Source organism: Tinamus guttatus, unplaced genomic scaffold (assembly GCF_059628265.1).
Source record: "Tinamus guttatus ecotype Peru unplaced genomic scaffold, ASM5962826v1 Tinamus_guttatus_pri_ptg000356l, whole genome shotgun sequence".
Lineage (NCBI taxonomy): Eukaryota > Metazoa > Chordata > Aves > Tinamiformes > Tinamidae > Tinamus > Tinamus guttatus.
This window is the reverse complement of record NW_028288890.1, coordinates 726,636-748,056: the sequence shown is the minus strand read 5'-3', so window position 1 is coordinate 748,056 and position 21,421 is coordinate 726,636. Positions and strand designations below refer to the sequence as shown.

Here is a 21,421-nt window from a genome sequence, read left to right as displayed (position 1 = left end):
GGAGCAGCAGTTGCCATGCCAGGGCCTATAGTGAAAATTAAGAACTCATCACTTCTGTGCGCCTTAGGCACTTTCTAAACAGTTTTCAGAAGGTGTTGACAGCTGGTAATTATCTATTGCTCCAAAAGGAGATGAAAGAAAAACGCTTCCCTTCCAAGCCATTCTCAGATGTGGTTCTGCTTTCACGGCTTGTCCCACCAACCAAGCAAATTTTCTCATTTGTCACTTGCTAAACCCAGACCGCTGTCACCTCGGAGAAGTTGTGGGGAAGCTTTTGGACTCTGGCAACAGCCTCACGGGGACTAAATACCGCAGGGCGCTCTGCACCGTACCCTGGAGTTGTTTTCCTTCTGTAGCCCCCACATCCCAAAAACTACAAAGCAAGAATACAAGCAATACAGGAAGCAACCAGAACTGGGTTAATACTTTGAATATTCAAGTCACTAAGCTAAGACCGGACCGGCACAGAGTAGGGTTCCTTCCCTAAATCGCTGCCACTTCCCCAATAAATCCAGGATACATTAGGAAGGGGCAAGACAGGCACGGAAACCAGTGCAGCACATGGGGACACTTGGAGAGGCCACCTGCAAACGTGACTTTCGCCACCGGCCTTGCGAGCAAAGCGCTTTGGAGGCACCTGTGCAGCCCGAGGAGAGAACCACGCGGCGGGCAGCGCGCGGCCGGGCGCCCCGGGCACCGAATGGGTGAAACACCCCGAAAAGGGGCATTTTAAGGGCCAGGGCCGGCCCCGCGCGCCCTCCCCACCCCCCCGGCCCGGCCCCGCTTCCGCCGCCGCGGCCGGGCCCGGCGCTGCCCGCGTGGGCCGGGGCCCCGCGCTCGCTGCGGGGACCGAACCCCCCGGGGGCACCGGGGAGCGGGACGGGGGGTCCCGCGGCGCGGAAAGCGGCACTCGCTTTTCGGCGGGGCGGATTGCGGAGTTTCCGGGCACGCCGCTCACACTTCGGGGCCCGGCGCCGCTGCCGCCCGGGCCGGGGGACGCAGGGGGGCACCGAGCGCGTCCCCCCGGCCCCGCTCCCGTCCCGGCGCCGCTCACCTGCGCGCTCCGCGGCCCCGGCTCCGCGTCCCCGCGCGGGGCCCTGCGGCGGCTCCGCGAGCGCCCGGGCGCCGAGTGGCGGCGGGAGCGCGCGCCGCGCCGCTAGTGAGCATGTCCGAGCGGCGGGAGCGCGCGGCGCCGCGCGGCCCCGCCCCGCCCTCACCTGCGGCGGCGCCGCGGGCGGCCCCGGCCCCGGCCCCATCCCCATCCCGCCGCCGAGCTCGGCCCGTGCCCGGGGAGTTGGCGGTAACGCGGCCCCCTCTTTGCGGCAAGGCCCGAGGGTGAAGGCCGGGGTGAGCCCCTGAACCCCCGGGGGCTCCGGCCAAGCGCTGCGGCAAAGAGCGAGGGCGCTGCCACCGCGTTCCCTTCCGAGGGGCTGCGCACCCGGGACGGTCACTGCAACAGGGGGGAGCGGGGTGGGCTGCAGGCGGCCGGAGCCGAGCACGGAGCAGCGCGGGGCTTCTCTCCAGCAGCACCCGCTGCTCTGCGGATACCCCGCGCCCTTCTCAAAGCAGCAAATGACGCTTCTGTGTGCTGCTAATGAGCGTTTAAAACTTTTTAACGGGAGCTTTTCTCTCCGCTGTGTCCCGCAGGACTATAGCGGACAAGCTCTGAAAGAAGCTCCCGGTGGGAAGGACAAAGGAGCAGGGCCAGAGCCCTCTGCTTCGCTGCAAGGCAGCCGTAACCTTCCCCCAGCGCTCACTGGAAACTAAAGAACAGCCGAGTTGCGACTATCACATCTCCTGACAACGTTTTTTTTTTTTTTTTGAAATAAAGCAGCTCTACCTCACACTTGGGTCATGCACACAGTAAATATCTTAGCTAATTTTCAGGTCGAGTTTCAGGTTACTTACTAGCGAGACACTGCGCACAGAGGTGTGCTCTAGCACAGGCTGGCTCTGCCCACTGCACTGCTGTTACCGGGAGGAGGGATATTAAACACTTTTCAAGGACCTATGGCAAAGAGATAGGGACATAAATACACACTTGCATTTAGGTATAACATGATTTGCTTAAGCAGCTTTAAAACCTATTGCATCTTTTTCAGCTGTGCATTAAGTACTAGTTTATCCATATTAGATGAGCAATTATGGAATGGGATGGTTTTCTTTAATGTGAGTTATTCACCCCTCAGTGTAATAAGTTGTGTTATTAGCTATAATCGACAATCACAGTTTCATATTCAGAAAATGAAGCCTTAGCAAGCAAAGAAAACACCACCTGTGACTTTTAATCACGAGAGATTTAAAGATGTTTTAAAACTGTTCATTCTCTTTAAACCCTTTCAATTAAACTTGTATAGATACAAATAGAAAATATTCTAGAGCAAATCACACAGAACCACCATTCATTGCAATCTTTGCAATTTGAAATTATTCTTAGAGAAGTACTATGTCTTTCTGAACTACTTAACACAGCTATGCCAAACTGGGAATACGCAGCTCGCTCAGATTTCCCATTTTTATGCTTACATACAGTCCTGTCCCTGAGTCAGCAAAACAGCTACAACAGTAAACGCGATTCAGCAAGAGGAAAATAATGTCCCTTTGATACATTCCTCTATCCCCAAACTTTTAAGGCAAGAGCTTCTGTGTGACATTCAAAGCATGAATCCAACAACACCACAGACAACCAGAGAGGATCAAGGTGCTCTTTTTCAAATCTGCCTCCTGCCTTTTCATTTTGAAGGTTCTTGCAATTTTCAGATACAGCCAATGCTACTGGGCCACGAGACCAACTGCTGATCACAGCGACTGAAGGACCATGAAGTAGTTTACATGAAATACACCTTAATCATCTTCTAAGTTCCCAATCACTTAAAATAAAAATTGCTCCTAGTTTTAGTGAGAGAAAATTCTTTGAAACATGACTACCATCAGGTCAATGACTACTATCACAGAAGCCTCCCCCTCTTCTCAATTTATCAAGTGAGGACACATTTACCAAGTTAGTTATCTCATAAAAAAGACTACAGCAAGAGAGAGAAAAAGGGAACAACAAAAAAGCATCTTACAGTCTTGCGCTCATTGTGACCGACCACACGGATGATTTCTCCTGTAGGAATAAGCTCAATCTGCAATTCCATCTTTATGAGGCTTAAGCTAGTAAATCTCTCTGCTCTATACAGACAGTTCCAATGTCAAAGCACCGCAGCAGAATTCAGAGTAGCTGGGAGAGCCTCTCACTTGGTGCAATCCCTGGTTCCGAGCCCTGTTGTGAGAGGAAGAGCCTAACCCCTGTATTTATACTAAGTGCAAGTGTGAGCTGGAACAACAATTAAGTTCAAGAACCAGTTTCCACCAGCTACAATGTGTCAAGACGGTTCCAAGAAACCTAAATTTATGTTTGTGTTTATTGATGTAAAATTCTGTTCATGTTCCATTTTAGTCCCGGTGGACTCAGGAAAGTCAAGCCGCTGCGGATGCCGTTTCATAGGTATTAGCACGGAAGACCCTTTGGGTAAACTACAAATCTACCCAGAGGTTTTATGTGGGAAAAGTTCCTCATCTTGCACTCCAATGCATTTTGTTTAAAGAGGAAGAGCAATAAAAAACCCCACCATTTGCTCGCATGGTAACTACAGGAAGTTCTTCAAAGCCCAGTAGAGATAAAAGCTTGAGTAGCTAAACAGTGGAAAAAAATTAATTAACCTGCACTGTACAAGATTTCCTACGATGGACATGACAGGAAGAACTAGCAAATGGTGGTTTAAGGGCTACTGAGGAGCTTTACTATAGTCCAATCATCCATTAAAGTGGATCCTTTGTGTGTTCAGCCATTTACCGTGGTTGAACAGAGCAGCCACACACAGAATATCTTACTCCGTAGGACCATTTACTACAAAACTCTTATGTTTGAAGAAACAGAGTTAAAGAATAAGAAGATGAAATAGCCAACTGGCCTCAAAAACTTCCATCTTTTCACAAAATATTTTTCCATTCTCTTTTAAGCCTGGTATAAGTGGAAAAAAAGTAGGTACAAGAAAACAAGAGTATTCCACATCTAAAGGACAAGTTGTAAAGTCGTTAATAATGTTGGTATTTACATAATGGTGAGTACAAAGAACCCTTGGAGATCATATTTGAATAATGAATTCCCTGTATCCAAGGATAGAAAGGATCATTGGATATATTCCTGGTAGTAATGCAGACTTCTCCAAAAAAAAGGTATCATTTCCTCCCTCAAGGAAAACCTAATTCCAGCTTTACTGGACTGGCCTTTCCACTGCAATATATTAAAGTAAGTTCATCTGAGTGTCACTTAGTGTCCAAGAACAGAGAAGGAAGTAGTGGTAGTAGAAACAATAGTCTTTATCAAAGTGTATTTTTAGGGTCTAGCAAACACGCAAGAGATCTTGGAAATATTTCCTGTTTACACAGAGCTGTACTATCTATGTGCAGAGATACATTACATGTCCTGCAGTTAGCTAGGAATCAGAAATATCCCATATGGAAGTTAAATACAGCTATATTAGCTAACATCCCTTGGTAGACATCTTTCCTATTTTAAAATAAATCATGAGCAACAGCAAGGAATTATGAGGACTTACACTTAGATGAAAGCCAATTGATACAAAAGTTATATAAAACAAAAATATTAAAAATATGTACTGTAACAGATCTTTCAAAAAGACAAGAAAATTTCAGGGCATGTAACCCATGAAAAAGTGTATTTGGAAGAACCTGCTTTTAAAAATAAATTTTTAAAACGTAATTTAGATGATTTAAGTGTTTTTACAAGGAAAATACCAAAACCTCAACCGAATGAAAACCTCAGTAAATGAGAAGGAAATCAGCAGTGCAATAGAGAAGCAAGAATGCTTTGGGAAAGGGAAATATTAGTTAGTACCTCTTTCTTGCATGGGAAAAGGCTCAATCCCCTGCAATAAAGTGCTTGTCCAGTTCAAAAATTTAAATTTCCTACAGGAAGAAAAAGGGCACTCCAGAATTCCATATTATTGAAGTATCTTTTGCAGTGGAGGGAGGAGGCGATAGGAGCTATTTATTCCCAACAATCTAAACACACTATTATTTTGGTGTATTCAGACATATTTTCTTAAGGAAAAAAAATTCAAAACCAAAGTTTATGATATCACTCAGGTTCATTAAATGCTAAAGTCATTTAAATGAAAGACTTCTATTTGTTCAAAAGAAAATCTATTTTGTATTTGGCCCGTGTTTTTCAATCCAAAGCCCTACGAGATATATTACTACTGTTTTGTATTTTAGAATGCAAATATATCTTCATTTTAAAAATACCAGAATTAAATGGAGAATTGCTACCACGCGTGGGATGAGTCTCCCCCCTCTCGTCCCCAGTACATTTTTTCTCAGATTAATAGAAGCATTTAGAACAGTTCACTGTCAGGATTTATTTCGGTGGTACATGAAAAGAAAAAAACATGGGAATAAAAACATTTCCAGTGATTATAACACATAATTAAAGGTTTTTTAAGAGAGAGAAATTTCATCAGAAATTACATTTTAACAGGTCATGGAATACTTTGAAAAGCTACCATAGGTAACAGTAGTAAACAATATTTAAGAGTGCTACTGTGTGCACAGGATGAAAGAAGGGAGCTACAGTTTTGTGCAGTGTCTTACTTACACACAGGCAGATTTAATCACAGCTGCTGTGGGCATTTTCAGTGAAGTCCTGTGGTGCAAAGGATTAGTTTACAAAATGCAGCTTCTCTCTCCAGGGCCTGAGAAGGTTCTCGGTTCCCATGCAACATTAAGGAGCTTAAGTTTCTTGCCCATGTGAAGTGCCCCTGCATGGCTGTGTGGCTCCCCCTCTGAGCTGTTCCTGAATGGCAGATGCACCCTGATTAGAAGAAACTGGATCTTGGTCCATAGTAAGTCACCAGCTGCAGTCTGGAATTCAGAGACCACAATTCTTTCAGCTTTGAGCCCTCCGCTGGAATCTCCTTGCATGGAACACGGTAATACAATCACACAAGTAATAGCAGAAGCAGAGCAAGAACTCAAAAACTGCAGGTTATTTGAAGTTTAGGAGGGATTTGTCTGAAGATGTAAATGCCATGGAAAGTGAAGTATTAGAAAGCTTTAGTACGAAACAAAGCCTTGCAAGGTTGGTACAAACATGAAAAAGGTTTTCAATATTGCTTCAAAGTGTAGTAAGACTGTACTAGCTGTCAGCATCAAGCTAGATTGAATCCGTGCACTGAACAAAGTACCCCCTAAATCTTCCATCACTATAGACAACCAGAAACAATTCTCAATACCAAACATTAGGCTAAGATAAACTAAACTTTACAGGCTAAGTGCTCTTAAACTCCAAATTGCAACAAAACTAACCAATTTGTACACAGTGCAAACCCTAACAGAGCTGAAGACTCTTTGACCCCAGCAAGCTACCTAAAACTGGTATCACAGAGTGCTCACTTTCTCTTTCCAAAGATCCTAACTAAAAGAACAACACTGAGACGTGAGTAAAAAGGAATCCATTCAGTCCTCAAGCAACACTCCAAAACAACACCTACATTCTCTGCTTCTCTCTCCCATTTGAACTGAATTTTCTCTTTTCCATTCAAGCCTACAGTACAGTGATTAGTAACTAAACCTACTTAACCACGCATGCTAGGCAGTTGAAAGCTGTATCTAGAACATGGGAGATTAACCAGTGCTTTTGGTTGACACCGCAGTCTGTGATTCTGTCAGAGCTACTTCCAACCCTTTTTAAAGATCTCTACTTCCTCATCAAACAAACCCATTTCTAAAGCCAACCATTTTTTTTTTAAGTTATTAGATCTATCTTTCTCATTCTACCTCCACTCCCAAATGTACAAGATACATTTAAGCAGAAGCACCTCTGGAAAATCAGAAATTTTACAGACTGGTTACTATAAACTGAAGAGCCTTACAGTTTTTGGTAGCATGGGTTATGCCATAAGAAAGAGTTTGTTCCATTTAAATTCTCTATTTATAAATCATGTGGTCTCTGCAGTAAGCGTAGCAATTATTCATGTGGCAAAATGCCATAACAGAAGTACTTAAATACGGCTTTAGCTTTCTAAATAAAACATGAGAGCGGAAAACAAAGATACTACCATCATCTAGCTCTTCATCAAATGCCTCCTGAACTTCTCTGCCTACCTACACTAAATCATTTCTTTCTATAAGATATATCTTTCTGAAAGGTGTGATCTTAGTTTAACTCCAAATCATTGAGTAGTATGTGTTTATCTTACCTTTAATCAAGGGGAGAAAGGGAATAGACAAATTGTTATATAAATTGCTTTATAAAAGAAGAATTTAAAAAACCAGAAAAAGTGCATTTTGATTGATATATCACTATATATCAATTGCTGAATTGATAAATCAATTCTGGAAGAATTACAGATGGAAAATCCTGCAAGAATTATAAGTGAGAAGGCAGAAGAAAAAGAAATCTATTACCAAAGGAGAATTTACATGCTCTAAAAACATTGTTTTCATATGACCTGTTGTCACATGAAACGTGACATGTGACGTGTTTCCCAAAAGGTTACAAATTAGCTTACATTTAAAAGTCAAACAAAAGATTAAAATATGCTAGATAACTGTATCTAATAAATAGTTTTTAAAATAACTTCAGATAAACTCAAATATCAGCAATTAAGTGATTACAACTCTGAACCGTAACACTAATAAAATATCCTCTGGAAAAAAAGAAAAAGAGTAGGTCCAAAATCTGTTATGGAATGCAACTTACTTAAGTTGAGTTATTGGATTACAAATGTCTGTTTGTTAGGTACTATTTTTACAGTTCGCATCCAGTGCAACATCAGAGTTACTCTCATTGTAACAATAAAATACTTGTTTCCACACAATACATTATCTTCTATGAGCTTATAAAGTTTCTCGGCAGCCCTACCTGTAGGACCCTTGCACTACCTCACTCCATCTTCTAAGTAGAAATGCCTATAATTACTAAGAAAAAGAAGGCAGTCATCTCTGACTCCTGAATCAGGACTAATAAACGCCTTTTCCGACTTCAAAATTCGTTATGTGATTCCAGATTGTCAGGTTTCCGCATCCAACCGATCTCCTCCTGTGCCAGATCCTTTTCTGTTAATGTTCTGTTTGGCTGAATCTAGAAGAAATTAAGTTGAAAAACTGTCAAATATAGCACAAACATTCAGAACACTGCATTTGCTCTATGCTGTCAGCACACCATTAGATAAAGATGTCCTCCATACTCTAAGAAAACATACACTAAGAAAATCGGTATCTCTACGCAGCAATTATGATGCTTAAAAAAATTCTATTAAAAAAACATCAAATTCTGATATTAACTGTTATGGAAAAAGAAAGGCATTCCAAATGACTAACGTGATTTCTCATATTCCTATAGTGCACTGTATCCACATACCACTGACAACTATGCTCCAATGTTTGTGGGACATCTTATGCTTGGAGACAGCTGAAACACTGGACTCTGCATTTTTTTTTTTTTAATGCATTAAGTATGTAGAGTAACAGGGAGTTTTACTGGCCTAGTAATCTTCAGTACTTTAATAGATTTTGAGAATCTCCTAAAACCCCTTTACTCAAGAACAGCAAGGAATTTGCATTTCAATTAATCTAGCACACATTAGGACAGTCATGGCAGCAATGAAATTTATGCATACACATTAAAAAAAAGATTTTGGCAAAAAGTGCTTAGGTAAAAGCAGCAATGACTGGTCACTTCACTGGTTTGTCTGATTAAGTTATCCTTAAAAAACAAACAAACAAACAAAAAAAAACGATACACACACAAAAAAAACAATAATGCCAACTTGAGTTTCAGCTGTCCCCTCTTTCTCAAATTTAAACATCTAAACATACAGGAAGCACTTCTGTGCGAATCTACCACAGGAGGGAGCAGAAAGGGTTCATTTATGATCTGTAAAGTTAGCAACTTAGTCAAAAAAGCTGCCAACTTTTTGACAGAAATTGACAGAGATTGAAGTTCTAAAAACGAAAGCTAAGAGAAATGAACCTGCCTTATTTCATTATGACAAAGCGTTGCTGTAACAGCTGCTTTTAGCATATCAGCGATTTTTTAACTGGATGTTAGCACATACACTTCTTGCTATTACTGCTGTAACCTTCCCCAGTATTAACAAAATCGCACACACGCATGTTCAGATGCATATGAAAGCAAAATAAATAAAAGTACCATTAATCAAAGCTTCCAAATATATTACCTGAAAAGGCTGGCTGATACCAACTATTGACTGCATATTATTGCTGTAATAACAAAGCACAAATTCTCCTCCCATATTAGGTATTTCTTCGGCATTCATGTAAACCTGCAACAAGAAAAAAAATATAGGCAAGGGATTACTTTTACAGAGAAAGCAAGTTACAAAAAAACATTTATTCACAGCCATAATGCCGTATGCACCATAAATGCAGAATTTACAAATAAGTCATTTTTTAAACATAATTTTAAAAGGAAAAGGACAAATGTAATGTTACTGCTTCACTCACATCTCAGGGAAATACCCATCCCTAGGAATGTCCTTAAAAACTTGAGGATAAGGCTACACACTCTGGCTGAGCCAACCTACCAGCTTGCTACTTTAGAAAGGGGGTATTTCTTTGTAACCCCCTTCCATGCATGCTGGAGATCAGATGACTCCTCACAAAACTACCCAGACAGAAATATTGTAGAATACTGGCCGTGTTTTGTGTGCAAGTGTGCACACATGCATGCTATTTATTCCTGTTTAATTGAGAAGTTGACACAAAGAGACAGATGGACCTATACATAGGGGAGGGCAACTGATACAACCCATTCAACTATCTGAAAACTAAGCCAGGGATGGAAGAGCAAGTATTTTTCACCACGTTAGCAAGCTGAATTTGTTCAGCAAGAAGTGAGAAAAAAAGCCACAGTTGTTCCAGGGAAACAGCAAGATAAACAAGGAAGACAGAGGGAGCTGAACTGCCTCCTGGTGGCAGTAACTGTTAGATTAAGAGTTAGCAAAACTAACCTGTGTTTTGTACTACCCTAAAAACCCAGTTCCTAGACGGCTGTCCAGAAATCTCTACTAAAACATCATTCGTAGTGTTTAAAGTTCAGAGATATTTTGAGGTTAAGCATATTCATAAAAGACATTTGTGACTAGTTATAAACTTTTTAACTTATACAATCCATAACAAGAGACATTGCTTTCTTTCAAAAGACAGTCTGGAAAATCTCATCTATTCCTCCACTGACTTGGGCTCCAAATTTAACTTAGGCAATTTCAACTTCTGCTTGTTTAGATAAACACTTCTGGAAATATTTCATTTGCAAATATTTCATTTGCAATCAAAATAAGGATAAAAGTTGCTTGAGTTTTTTTTTTTTAATTGCTTTAGTTAATCCCTACTAGAAAGGAACAAATCCTAAAGGAAAAATAGCAAGGTGAATTATAAACAGCAGTATCATTCCCATTTAGGTAGGAGAAAGGAGGGATACAGAACCAGAGCATGAAGTGAAAATGGAACAAATAGATCCCTGAATGCTACTATTTAAGTAATTATAATTGGCTTACTTGTTTGCTGTCATTGTTAGAAGAAATTTCATCATCTTTTACCCAAGCATAAGTGACATAGTCATTCACATGCTTGAATGTCACCTGCAAAGAAAGTTGCAAACTGTCAATCTCCTGAAGGGCAAACACATACTAAATGGAAAACTCAAAACTGTTAGAGACATATTTCCTACTTCACTGAAGGTCTAATTAAAACATGGTATTTTTAAAATCAAAACAATTTGGGGGCATGTATGAACCTTTAGTATCTGAAAGGATGTGAATGCTCTGTTCTTTAATTCTTCTACCAACCTCCTTCTATTTTTTTTCTCCTTTTGAGAACTGCAGGCATTTTGGAAGGACTATTCTTTTCCATAGCTTCTATCTACCTTTTTGCTCAAATAAATCATCAGCTGCACTTAGCAGAACATTTTACACAGAATGAAAAGGCCTACATCCGCCTCTGCATGGAGTTAAACTCTCAGCACACAAAACTATCAGCTATCAAGGATACAAGAAAATATTCCATAGAAAATACTTCTTCCTGTCACATTCACCATCTACATTCCAGTAAGGAGCCATGATGTAGTGGTAATATCACCTTGAAAAGTCCAATCCAGTCCCAAGTACTGCTTGGGAACTCAGGCACTGCAGAATAGCTGATTATAACATCATGTTCAGCACTCCATTCACCCTCAGGTTTCAGTATGACAGAAGGAATTGATAAAAGAGGCTTCATCTAGAACAAAAACCAAGATTTACAGTAAACCAACTCTTATTCTTTCAGTTACTCTTACAAATACTTACAAAGTTTAGAGAAATATGGCTTAAATTAACAAGCTAGTTTTAAAGAGTTAAAGCAGACAGCACCTCAAGCCCAAAAGTTCCTGTAACAGGTTTGTGATCACTGATGCCATAGCCCATGTGGCTGATATAGTTATTCAAAGTAACAGATATTGTCTGTTCTTCTTCAGATAATTCACTTTCTTTTGATGTATGCTGGCAGAGATTCTTCACTCTCCAAAGAACTCTATCAGTCCAAGCTGGCTTTCTTTTCTTCTCACTGTAAGAGCGCAAGATAGAAGTGAAATGAGCAGAAAAACAGGAGCTGCCAAAAAGCTAAGAACACTGTGTAAAAACTACTCAAAGTTAAGATTCTCAAGTACATGTATTAATATTAGAAAGCAATCACATCCAAACTTCATTTTACAGCTCTTTACCATGCTCTACAACCAAGGTTTCCTTAATTTGAACTCAGCTCCATTTACAGGAGGTAAGTTTCACAGATTTCTGAAAGAGAGGAGTAAAATGAAGGGAAGAAGGAGCATTCCCATGGGTTAGTCAAGTTTTCTACAGGAAATGATACTTTCTCCTAAAATGCACTATAAAAACATGCAAGGACATTGAGATAATACAGGATCTGCCTCAGACTTCGAATGCTGTCATTCTCAGAAAAGGGACATAACTTTTAAGGAGGATGCAGAGTTTGAATGATATTTATTTCCTTATTCAAAACTTTTTTTAGAACAAATTGTTTTCAATAACTAAAATTGGGCAAACTTATGTAGCTTATACTAATCAGAGATGACACAGCAATGTTTTATCTAAAACTCCTCAAATCTGTAGCATAGAAACTACTGTTGCCTCATAGGAAAAGGCTGTCAATCCCATAATGAAGAAAACATCTGTAGCCTGCAACTGTGCTATACATCAAACTGCAATCATAATTCAGAGTTTCCTTTTATACCATATCAATAACAACAGAAGACATGAGCCTTTCGTGGTTCTCTCTGTAGTGGGAGGAAGGCTTAACAGCAACCCTCTGTATGGATGTATCACTTCAAATTGAAATGGAGAAAAGATCATACCCTATGGAAGAGGAATTAGAATGGACTGGATTGAATTATAAAGGTTAATGAGCAGGATGTGTAAGGAAAACTGTCAGTTTAGTAACTTCGAATATCAAAATCATCATAATCTGGAAATGTCATTTAGTTTAATGTTCAACATGCTTTTTCTTTTACCCCTTCCCATATATAGGTCTGACTCACCTATAATAAGGTGGAAAGATTTTAAATGACTGAGGGGCCATATCCCACTTACTTCAGTAATTATATAAACCGACAGATATCTTTATGAGCTGCCATATGTCTGCTCTGCTGTGCAAGAAAATACCAAAAGAACAGCTTAAGTTAATACATGTGCTACTTCAGAGAAAATGGTGCATAAGATGGGAAAGAAAAACCTCAAAGCCAAACTGGAAAAAAAAAGCATCAAAGATCACAAATTCCTATGGGCTTCATTTAAAGCAAACTTGGCAAGGATGCTTAGAAGACCCAAGTGCCTTGAAGTCACCCTCCAAACAACTAAATCACCTCTGCTAGCTTTAAAATCAAGATGCATATAGCATACATAAGTGTACTCTTTGTTTATTTGTAAACTGGATTTATGTTACTCCCTTTTTATCTGTTCACACTCAGACAGCAAAAAGTCTTTGGATACGAATGAGTGGACTTCAAATCTTCAGTGCAACAGCAGAGGAGATCACACTGCAGCTTTCAGACAGGTTGAAAAAAATCCCTGAAGAAAATCAGCTATTATCTGATTTTCATATATTTTCACAAAAATCAAATCCAAAGCTCAGGAGGTGCATTGTTTTGATTCAGAAATATTTACAAATATATGAAATGCAGAAAATTCTCTTCTTACTTAAACCAAAACAGGGACTTCTGTTCTCTGGAAATAAAGAAAAAGATCAGTACAAAACCCCTGTTTGGCCAGGAGCTTATTCTTCCATTGAAACATTATTAATACTTAACAATAAACTTTACAGTCAGAGCAAAACATAACTCAGATATTAGGAGGAAAAAAAAAAAAGAAAAATGAACTACTTTGCTTCAACAAGTGCTATCTTACTCTGTGAAACTATTCTTTCCAAATAAGAATAAACAAAAAACAGGTGTGATGATTCAGCCACTCCTACTTTCCTCACACAATCAGCAGAAACATTCATTTATTTGAGCCTGAATAAGAGTTCAGCAGCCTTAGTTAACTTGTAAATTAAGGAAAGCTTAGGTTTGCTATGCAAAGTGATATTTACTTTAGCACCAAGTTCAAACTAATATCTCATGTCTTAAACACATCTTACTGCACTTTTACCTTGTATCATATACATCTGAATAAAGGTCAAACTTGTAGGTGGGTTTAAACTGCAGAGGACCCTCTATGAAATCCTGAAGAAATGCTTCCTTCTTCTTTGCCATATTTAACTGCAAAAATAATGTTTATATAAAGAATAGCTTTTGAAAGTAGCATTTACATAGCAAAGCCTGAAGAATACTCAGGAAAGGAATTCAGAGAGCACATTCCAAATAGAATCCAACCTTTCAGTAAGTACAACATATCAAAAAATTTCAGAAGGTCCCTTTGCTATTGCCAGACAGTTGACATGACCAGTTCAGAAGCTCTGTAGCAGTTCTACACAAAACAAATTCCAGCATCATCTTATCTTTTAAAAACTAATTATTAGATGAAGAAAAATGAGACTAAATCACGGCATGGAACGTGAGCCATGAAGCCCACTGAAAGCTTCAGTCATACCTGAGCGCTTGAAATTACTATGAAACTAAAAAAAAAGGGTGAGTTTGCAATTAATTACAATGTTGCTTTTGATGAAGAAGTTTGAGAACAGTTAGATCTGTTCCAGCTCAAAACTACTCTGAATCTGTTTTTCTTAAATGGAAAAGAGAAATACAAGAGACACTGTTAACTTAGGTGTTGTGTTTGTATTCAAAAAGACAAGAAAAGTCAAAATACCTGGTCCTTTTCCCACAGTAGATTGTAACGTCTGTTATTTATCGATTCTCGAACAAAATGTATGCCATAATCTGCTATTCGAAAATTCAGATCTCCAAACCAGAAGAGAACGCTTACAAAAAAAAAAAAAAAGAAAAACAAATATGTATAGCTTTACAGGACTACATTAGTGGTGCCAAATTAAGCATCACAGTTTAAGTCAGGCATCAAAAGTAGGTGTAATTCATATAGCTATAGAAATTATCAATTAAATAAAGGCCAAGAAGCCCTCGACCAGACACTAAAATTTCAAGAGGCACAAAAATGGTTCAAAACGCCACACAGATCTTTATACAAATACATGGAGGAAGAAAACAACTCCCAACAATCAGAAAGATTTTGCATATACATGGGCTTTAGCTCCTAACAATCTTCATTTCTCCATAATATCTGCACTTTACGTGCTAACAAATTCAGTATAATCCGACATGGGAAGAGACCAGTCTTCAAATTAGATCTCAGTCTTTCAGGTTACCATTTCCAGTCTGGTCCCCCCACATTCAGGAACCACACTGAATGACATAAAAGTGATCTGAGAAAAGTCCTAAGTGCAGAAAGTCACAAATTTAGAGAGTACAACAGATAAAACCAATATAGATAGAGCAGGGTCGGAACAACTCACTCATGATCCAGGGTACTTGGAATATTCTCTTCTTCAAACCGCATTTCCAGAATTTTCTCAAAGTCATCCAACCGCTGCTCTGTGTTCTCCATGTGAGCTGGCAAATGGCAATTCATGAAACAAACTGTATGGCCATAGAGGGACATGCGAATGGCAACTCCTCCTTTGTTCCCCTGGTAAGGAAGGTCAACAATATTCTCTGAAACTACAATCAACACTTGCAAATTCAATTATTAACACCATCTATTAAATTTTTAGTCTTGCTATTTAGGAAGCAATTGTGTTCATTTACATCTAAATAAGCAGCATGAAAGTAACAATTTATTTCCACTAGTCAACTGTTGAAATATTACAGTCTGTGCAGCACTTGTATACAATATTCAATTAGGCAAGACTCATACGGCTTGTCAGTTTATTCACTACTAATAAGCCACACGTTCTCTCTCCCGTCACAAACCCATTTAGAGGCACACACCAGCATAAACACCACATAAGCAAAGCAATCAAGGCTCAGACAGTGCTTTACCCAGTAGCCATAGAGGCCCGTGCGTGTATACTGGGTATGGATGTCCCGTATGAAAGGCAGGTGCACGTGCTTCAGGAAGACCAGGAGGAGCAACCCCTGCATGCGAACAGAGGAGAGCTGGAACAGAAGCAGAAAAAAGACAGGGTCACTTCCAGGGATTACAAATCTAAGGTGACCTCAACACATGGGTATTTGTTGATACAGCTCTTTACAGGCCTTTTTTTTTTCCTGCTTCACCATTCCACTGTCTCCATCTTTAAGCATTCCATTCATGAATAGACAAATCCTTGATTTTTCACCTATAATCTTAATAGTGCAAATCTACAAATCCTCCAACAACAACGACAAAAAGCTGTTCCAACCAAAGCAAACTTTATCACATAGCCAATTGTTCTGAAAACTAATAAAAACGTATAAAAAAACCCACCACAACTACTTGTAGGCATCTGCAGAAGCTACAAACTGTAAGCAGCAGCAACTCTTGCTGCAATGCCTGTAAAAGTTGATTTACTGAATGCTTCCAAAGCAAAAATGCTTAAGGAACATGTAAGACATTGTTTCTGCATTAAGATACTGGTATGTTATTCTTTGTGTGAGCAGAATTAACTCCAGATCCACAGTCCACCATAAAACCTCCCTCTGCAGGCCCTGAATATCCAAACACAATGGCAACGGATGCCTCTTTTGCTGGGACTCTTATTAATCCCACCAATATGTAAAACCAAATCAAGGAAAGACCCTTTATGGAAAAAGCAAGACTTTGCTTATGATGAAAAGAATCTGATTGATCCCAATAACCTAATGCTTTAAGAACAGATGCTTTTAGTGAAGTGAGAAAACATCCCAAGGAGGACTACACCCAACCTCAACTACACCTCTACACCTAGCCGTGCCCAAGGTCACCACAGGACAGGAGAACAGGTAACTGCTTCTCTGTCCGATCGAGCTTATGCAAGGAGTCATGTGGAAAGCTGGCTCTTCTAGATGCCCACTTTGATTTTGACCTGGCCTGCCAGGAAAGCATGTCAATGACCTGGTTCTCCTCTTATTAGAGCTAATTAAGTCTTGCTGAAAACCATTAGGTGGCAGTATCCATTCATTAGTGCATCCTAAGCTCTGCATTAATAATTAGGAATTCAGTCAGCCACGCATACCACAGGGAATTCATTTTAACTCTAGACAGTGCTTGTATGTCATCCTGTGGCTATATTTTAAAGGTTTATCAGCAAGGACTTGCACTAAAGTGAAGTATGTTTTCTTTCATTTTTTTACATTTCCAATGGCTGTTTTATTTTATTTATCTTTATGTAGAGAGATCAGTCTGAGGGAAAAAAAATCTGAATGGAGCTGGATAAGACAATTTTCTTCACTGTTGAGACATTCAGAGATGTAAACCGTTACCTTGATGTATCCCAGTGGTGACAGTACATTCATGAAAAAAATGCTCCAAGGATCATCAAACGCCAAGTCAGAGAGAAAATTCGTGATCCTTGAGTTCACTTCCTGTAAGCTGAACACATGAAAATTACCGTGAGATCATCAAGTTTTGACAGAATTCATATAACTTTATCAGAACACAAACCACAACATTCTGACAGACCCCTGTGCACATAAGCAAGAAATTTCTTAATGCTGTCCAGTTTTTCAGTTACAAGCAGTTTCACTCATCCACAGATCTAACAGAACGTGTTGACATATTCAACCAAGTTTGGAAGAGGTGACAGTTTCACTAAAAGCTGATACAAACCCAAAGGGGCACAGATTCTACCTAATTAGTTTGCACCAATTTCTTTAAAAGACACTGACTTTAGACAGCTTCTCATCGAAAATATTTAATTCCTTGAGCTTAGATAAAGAAAAGGTATTTTGTGTTTTGTCACATGAAACAACTTCAGAAGTGGGAGAAGAGTCCCTTGTCATAGATCATCTCTGTTCTTTGTCATTAACTCTAGCCTTCATCATCTACAGCGACAGTATTAAGCTCCCTCCTGGGAGATGATTCACACTGCATAGCCCTCCCCAAGCTGCTGAAATTTATAGGTTTTGGAATAAAACTTATAGAGCAACTTCTTTAACATCTACTTACCCAATAACATACATATCCATTGCTGGACCCAGTGAATTGAGCTGAAGTAAACTAGTGACATCCGGCGGTGGAGAAGCTGTGCCCACATTCCAGGTAACTATGTGCAGCCTACAAATGAAGGAGAAAAAGAAGTCACACAACACCAGTGCTAGAATTTAAATACGAATAAGTACCTGAAGAGCATCTAACCTCCCTAACCAAATTTCTGTTAATAGAACACAAGGATTTTCTGTCATTATCGGTCAATCAGAAGTTATTCCTAGTATAAAAAATAACAATCAGCTATTGGAAACCTGAATTCTTGCCACTTGTCCTTCAGCTTCTTGCCCCAGATAAGGAAAGCTTCATCTAGCGTGCGTGCCACTTTTTCATGAATTTCATCATCTGAGCTGATGTCCTCCACACAAGCCATGAGCTGGAGCTACCCGCTGCCGGAGCTGCAGGCGGCTGCTGGAGCCCGTGCTGCTGAGGCTGGCGGAGCGGCTGCGGAAGCCGTGCGGGCCCCTCAAGTCCTGCAGGTGAGAGGGGCTGGGGAATCCTGAAGAGCATCCTCGCTACTGAACGATGCCATCTGCTCTGGAAAGAGCAACTATATTCCAAAGGACTGATGCATTAAAATCCCGAGTATAAAACAGTGATTTGTCTTGAGGGTCTTTGAAGATCAAGTTTCACTTGCGCGAAATTCAGCACTGCTTCTAACCCAAACGGGACAAATGCAGATGCAGCAGTGCTGAAAACTGCAGCGGTACCACCACATTCAAGAGCCTGTTACGAAGCTGCACACTCTGAATCATTTTTTTTCTAATAGATTTAATGTGATTAGTTCTATAAGCTTAAGTTTTTAAAAGAATTTATTGTTGATGTGAATCAATCATGTGCTTCCATCCGTAGGTTAGCAGAAATATAATCTCCAGCTTCCAAGCGCACAAACACTCACTTCTGTCCAAAACCGAACCAACTGCTCCGCTCGAGCTTCCAGAGTTTGCCACAGGACTTATCCACTGTTTTACGATAAATATTTTTCTTTTTGATTTATTTTCTGTATCACAACTTCTAAAAACAAATCCACTTTACACATTTTGTGTGAAGGCCCTATAAGCACTGCTACACAGTTAAATAATTAATCTCGCCCAATATTTCCATTATTTTTATGCTCCCTGACAATCAAGGGTCTGTTCAAGGTGACACACAAAGAACAGGAAAATGACATTGCATCCCAAACTAGTTCAGTGATTCACAATTTCCCTCAACAATTATTTTTCCTTAAAAGACTACACTGATGTTAACCAAAAGCTACCACAAACTGATCCTAAAACACATTTCTAGAATAAGAAAGGGATGTTGCCTGCAGATCTCATTCTAGTTTCAAAGAGATGCATCACTTGGGAATTCTCTCCACTTATTAATTTCTGAAGATAATTACCCAAGGAGGCAAAAGTCAAATAATATTGAAGTTAGCAGTCATTACCGATAGAAATTAAACTCCTCCAATACCTACGCTACTAACAAAAACAGGAAAAACTACAGCACTAAAATTTACATCAGAAAAAAAAAAAAAAAGGAAAGAAATTCAGGAGCACCCTCAAAGTGATCATGCCTGCAGGAAGGAATTAACAGCGAGGGATGTGTGTTGTCCTGCAAAGAACATTCCGAGAGAGCATTTAGAGTCCTCGGTTTCTGTAATTACTCCAGAGCAGGGAACTTTTTTTAGGCCTGTGGAGTCATCCTAGCACAACGTCATGACCACTCGGATACCTCTAAGTAAACACGAGGTTTATTGCCCTCATTTTTATCTCTCATTGCAGAAAGCTGCTCGCGCGCTGCACACGCAGAGGCCTCCTCATGTCAAAGGGAGCTCGCCAGAGGGGACACCGCAGTTCATCAGCGTGGAGGAAACGACGACGAAAATAATAATAAAGGGGGGGTGGAGGGGAAAGAAAAATACTAAAACCTTTGTGCTCTTCCCTCCCGGCTACGAGCAGCGAGTCGAGGCCCTGCGCTGGGCAACAGGTCTCGGGCCCCCGCGAGCCGCGCAAGCCCCCCCCGGGGCGCTGCGATGGCGGCGCTTTCGCCTCAGAAAAGCGGCTTTTCCTGCCCGTTTCATGTGATCGCGTAACGCGGCCGATTAGGTCTCGCTAATTCCCCGCCGTTACGTCAAGCTGCCGCCGCGGGACCGAGCAGCCGCCGCTCACCTCAGCTCCCTGGCGCCGCCGCACCGCGCCGCCTCCATCCCGCCGGCCTGGCCGGGAGCGCTGCGAGCGGAGCGGAGCGGAGCGGGACCCCCGGCCTCGCCGCGTCCCGCCCGGCGCAGCCCCCGGCGCCGCCCGCTCCCCTCAGCGCCTCGCTCGCCTCAGCGGCGGCGCGAGCGGCGGCCGGCGCTCATTGGTGCGCGGCGCGGGCACGTGACGCCGGCGGGAGGGGACGGGGAGGCACCCGAGGGCGCCGCCCGGCGCACGGGAGGAGCGCGCGCAGCCCCCGCGCAACCCGCTTCCTGCACCGATTTTTGCACCAAACAAGAGACCCCAAAACTCCCTCTCCTTCCACCACCCCTGTAACCCCCCTTTTGCACCCCCCAGCCTCCCTCTTTGTAGCCCCCGCCATGCTCCCCCTTTTCCAAGCCCACCTTGCTGCCCTCCACACAAAGGAGGCGGATGCACATGAGCTCGGTCTAGTATTTTATTAGATTTCATTTCCAATATGCCTGTATTGGAAGATTAGGAGACAAAAAAGGCACAAACTCACATGAAAGAAACGACGAGATCATCTAACCCATCCTACAAAGTGTGTTGCCAAAGGAAAGAGCACGATGAGCCGATGAGAACGTGGCGGGGGGGGGGAACCCAGGGGCAGGCGAGCGGCCCTGGCGACACCGACACTCGTGGGCTCGGAGCGTGGAGGGTCACGGCACAACCAGCGCCCTAGAGCAGAGCAGGAGCCCAGCGGGGAGCCCTCCGGAGCCAGCGGGGTTTGGGGGCCGCGCGGCGGGCGCCGCGCCGTCTTCGCTACGGGATCCGAGCGTCGCAACCCGAGGGCCGGTACGGGTCGCGGCTATCCCAAGGCTGAGGGATGCTTTCACTTTGGATCGAATCGGGAGCAGAGCAAGCGAAGAGGGGAAAAACACAAGTTCAGGATGGAGTTCCTGCCTTTTTTTTTTTTTTTTTTTCTCCCCCCTCCTGTTTTTTCCACTAATCAGGAAAGCTTTATGTAAAAGCTCTTACTCTGAAAACAGAGGATCAGCAAAGGATTGCACGGTGGAATGCTACAATCTGCTTCCACAGCGATTAGTGTCATCGGCTAGAAAGCCTCTTGGATAACAGAAATTTAAAGAACAAACGTGCCGTGTATTCTGGAGTTGTCCTCAAGTGTAAGAATCCCTCAAAACGTAACCAACAAACACAAACAGAAGTCAGTGCATAAATTTTCAGTTAAAAATATTTCAGACTGAAAGAACTATTAAGTGGGGCCTACACTCCTAAAATACTTGTTGAACACCTACAGAAGATGCCATGAAACAACATCCTGGTCCCAAATAGCCTTGCGGATTAAGATTTAGTATCTTCACCCAGTAAGTTTGTTTTACCTCTGCCTGGTGAGTTTGCTAAAAACCCCTCATCCCTCCCACCCCGCAAAACCGCCTGAGGTCACTGAGAAGAGCCTGCCAGAGTTACTGGTACAATTCAGAGCTTATTGCACTTAGACATGAGTAAGGCAAAATAACAAACGAAAAAAAAAAAAAAAAAAAGGGATAAACTGCCCCCTCCCCAGTA

At 41.6% G+C, this 21,421-nt stretch overlaps 2 protein-coding genes across 2 annotated transcripts in view; both read right to left on the bottom strand.

Moving 5' to 3' along the window:
• The window catches only part of MYO1C (myosin IC), a 51,609-nt gene extending 48,432 nt beyond the window's left edge, over positions 1 to 3,177 (bottom strand). The window contains exon 1 of the mRNA XM_088530019.1: positions 3,069 to 3,177. Within this exon, the coding sequence (XP_088386145.1) occupies positions 3,069 to 3,140 (72 nt within the window). The 5' untranslated portion in view covers positions 3,141 to 3,177. The remainder of the gene's footprint in view (positions 1 to 3,068) is intronic.
• Positions 3,178 to 7,782: 4,605 nt separating this feature from the next.
• INPP5K (inositol polyphosphate-5-phosphatase K) lies at positions 7,783 to 18,234 on the bottom strand. Its single transcript, XM_088530017.1, is given in 15 exon segments — positions 7,783 to 8,149; positions 9,249 to 9,353; positions 10,587 to 10,670; positions 11,167 to 11,304; positions 11,436 to 11,628; positions 13,275 to 13,301; positions 13,725 to 13,834; positions 14,382 to 14,493; positions 15,043 to 15,215; positions 15,569 to 15,685; positions 16,970 to 17,078; positions 17,655 to 17,762; positions 17,948 to 18,072; positions 18,074 to 18,184; positions 18,187 to 18,234. Coding segments are annotated over 15 exon segments (1,650 nt in total). The 5' UTR covers positions 18,226 to 18,234; the 3' UTR covers positions 7,783 to 8,050.
• Between the last annotated feature and the right edge of the window lie 3,187 nt (positions 18,235 to 21,421).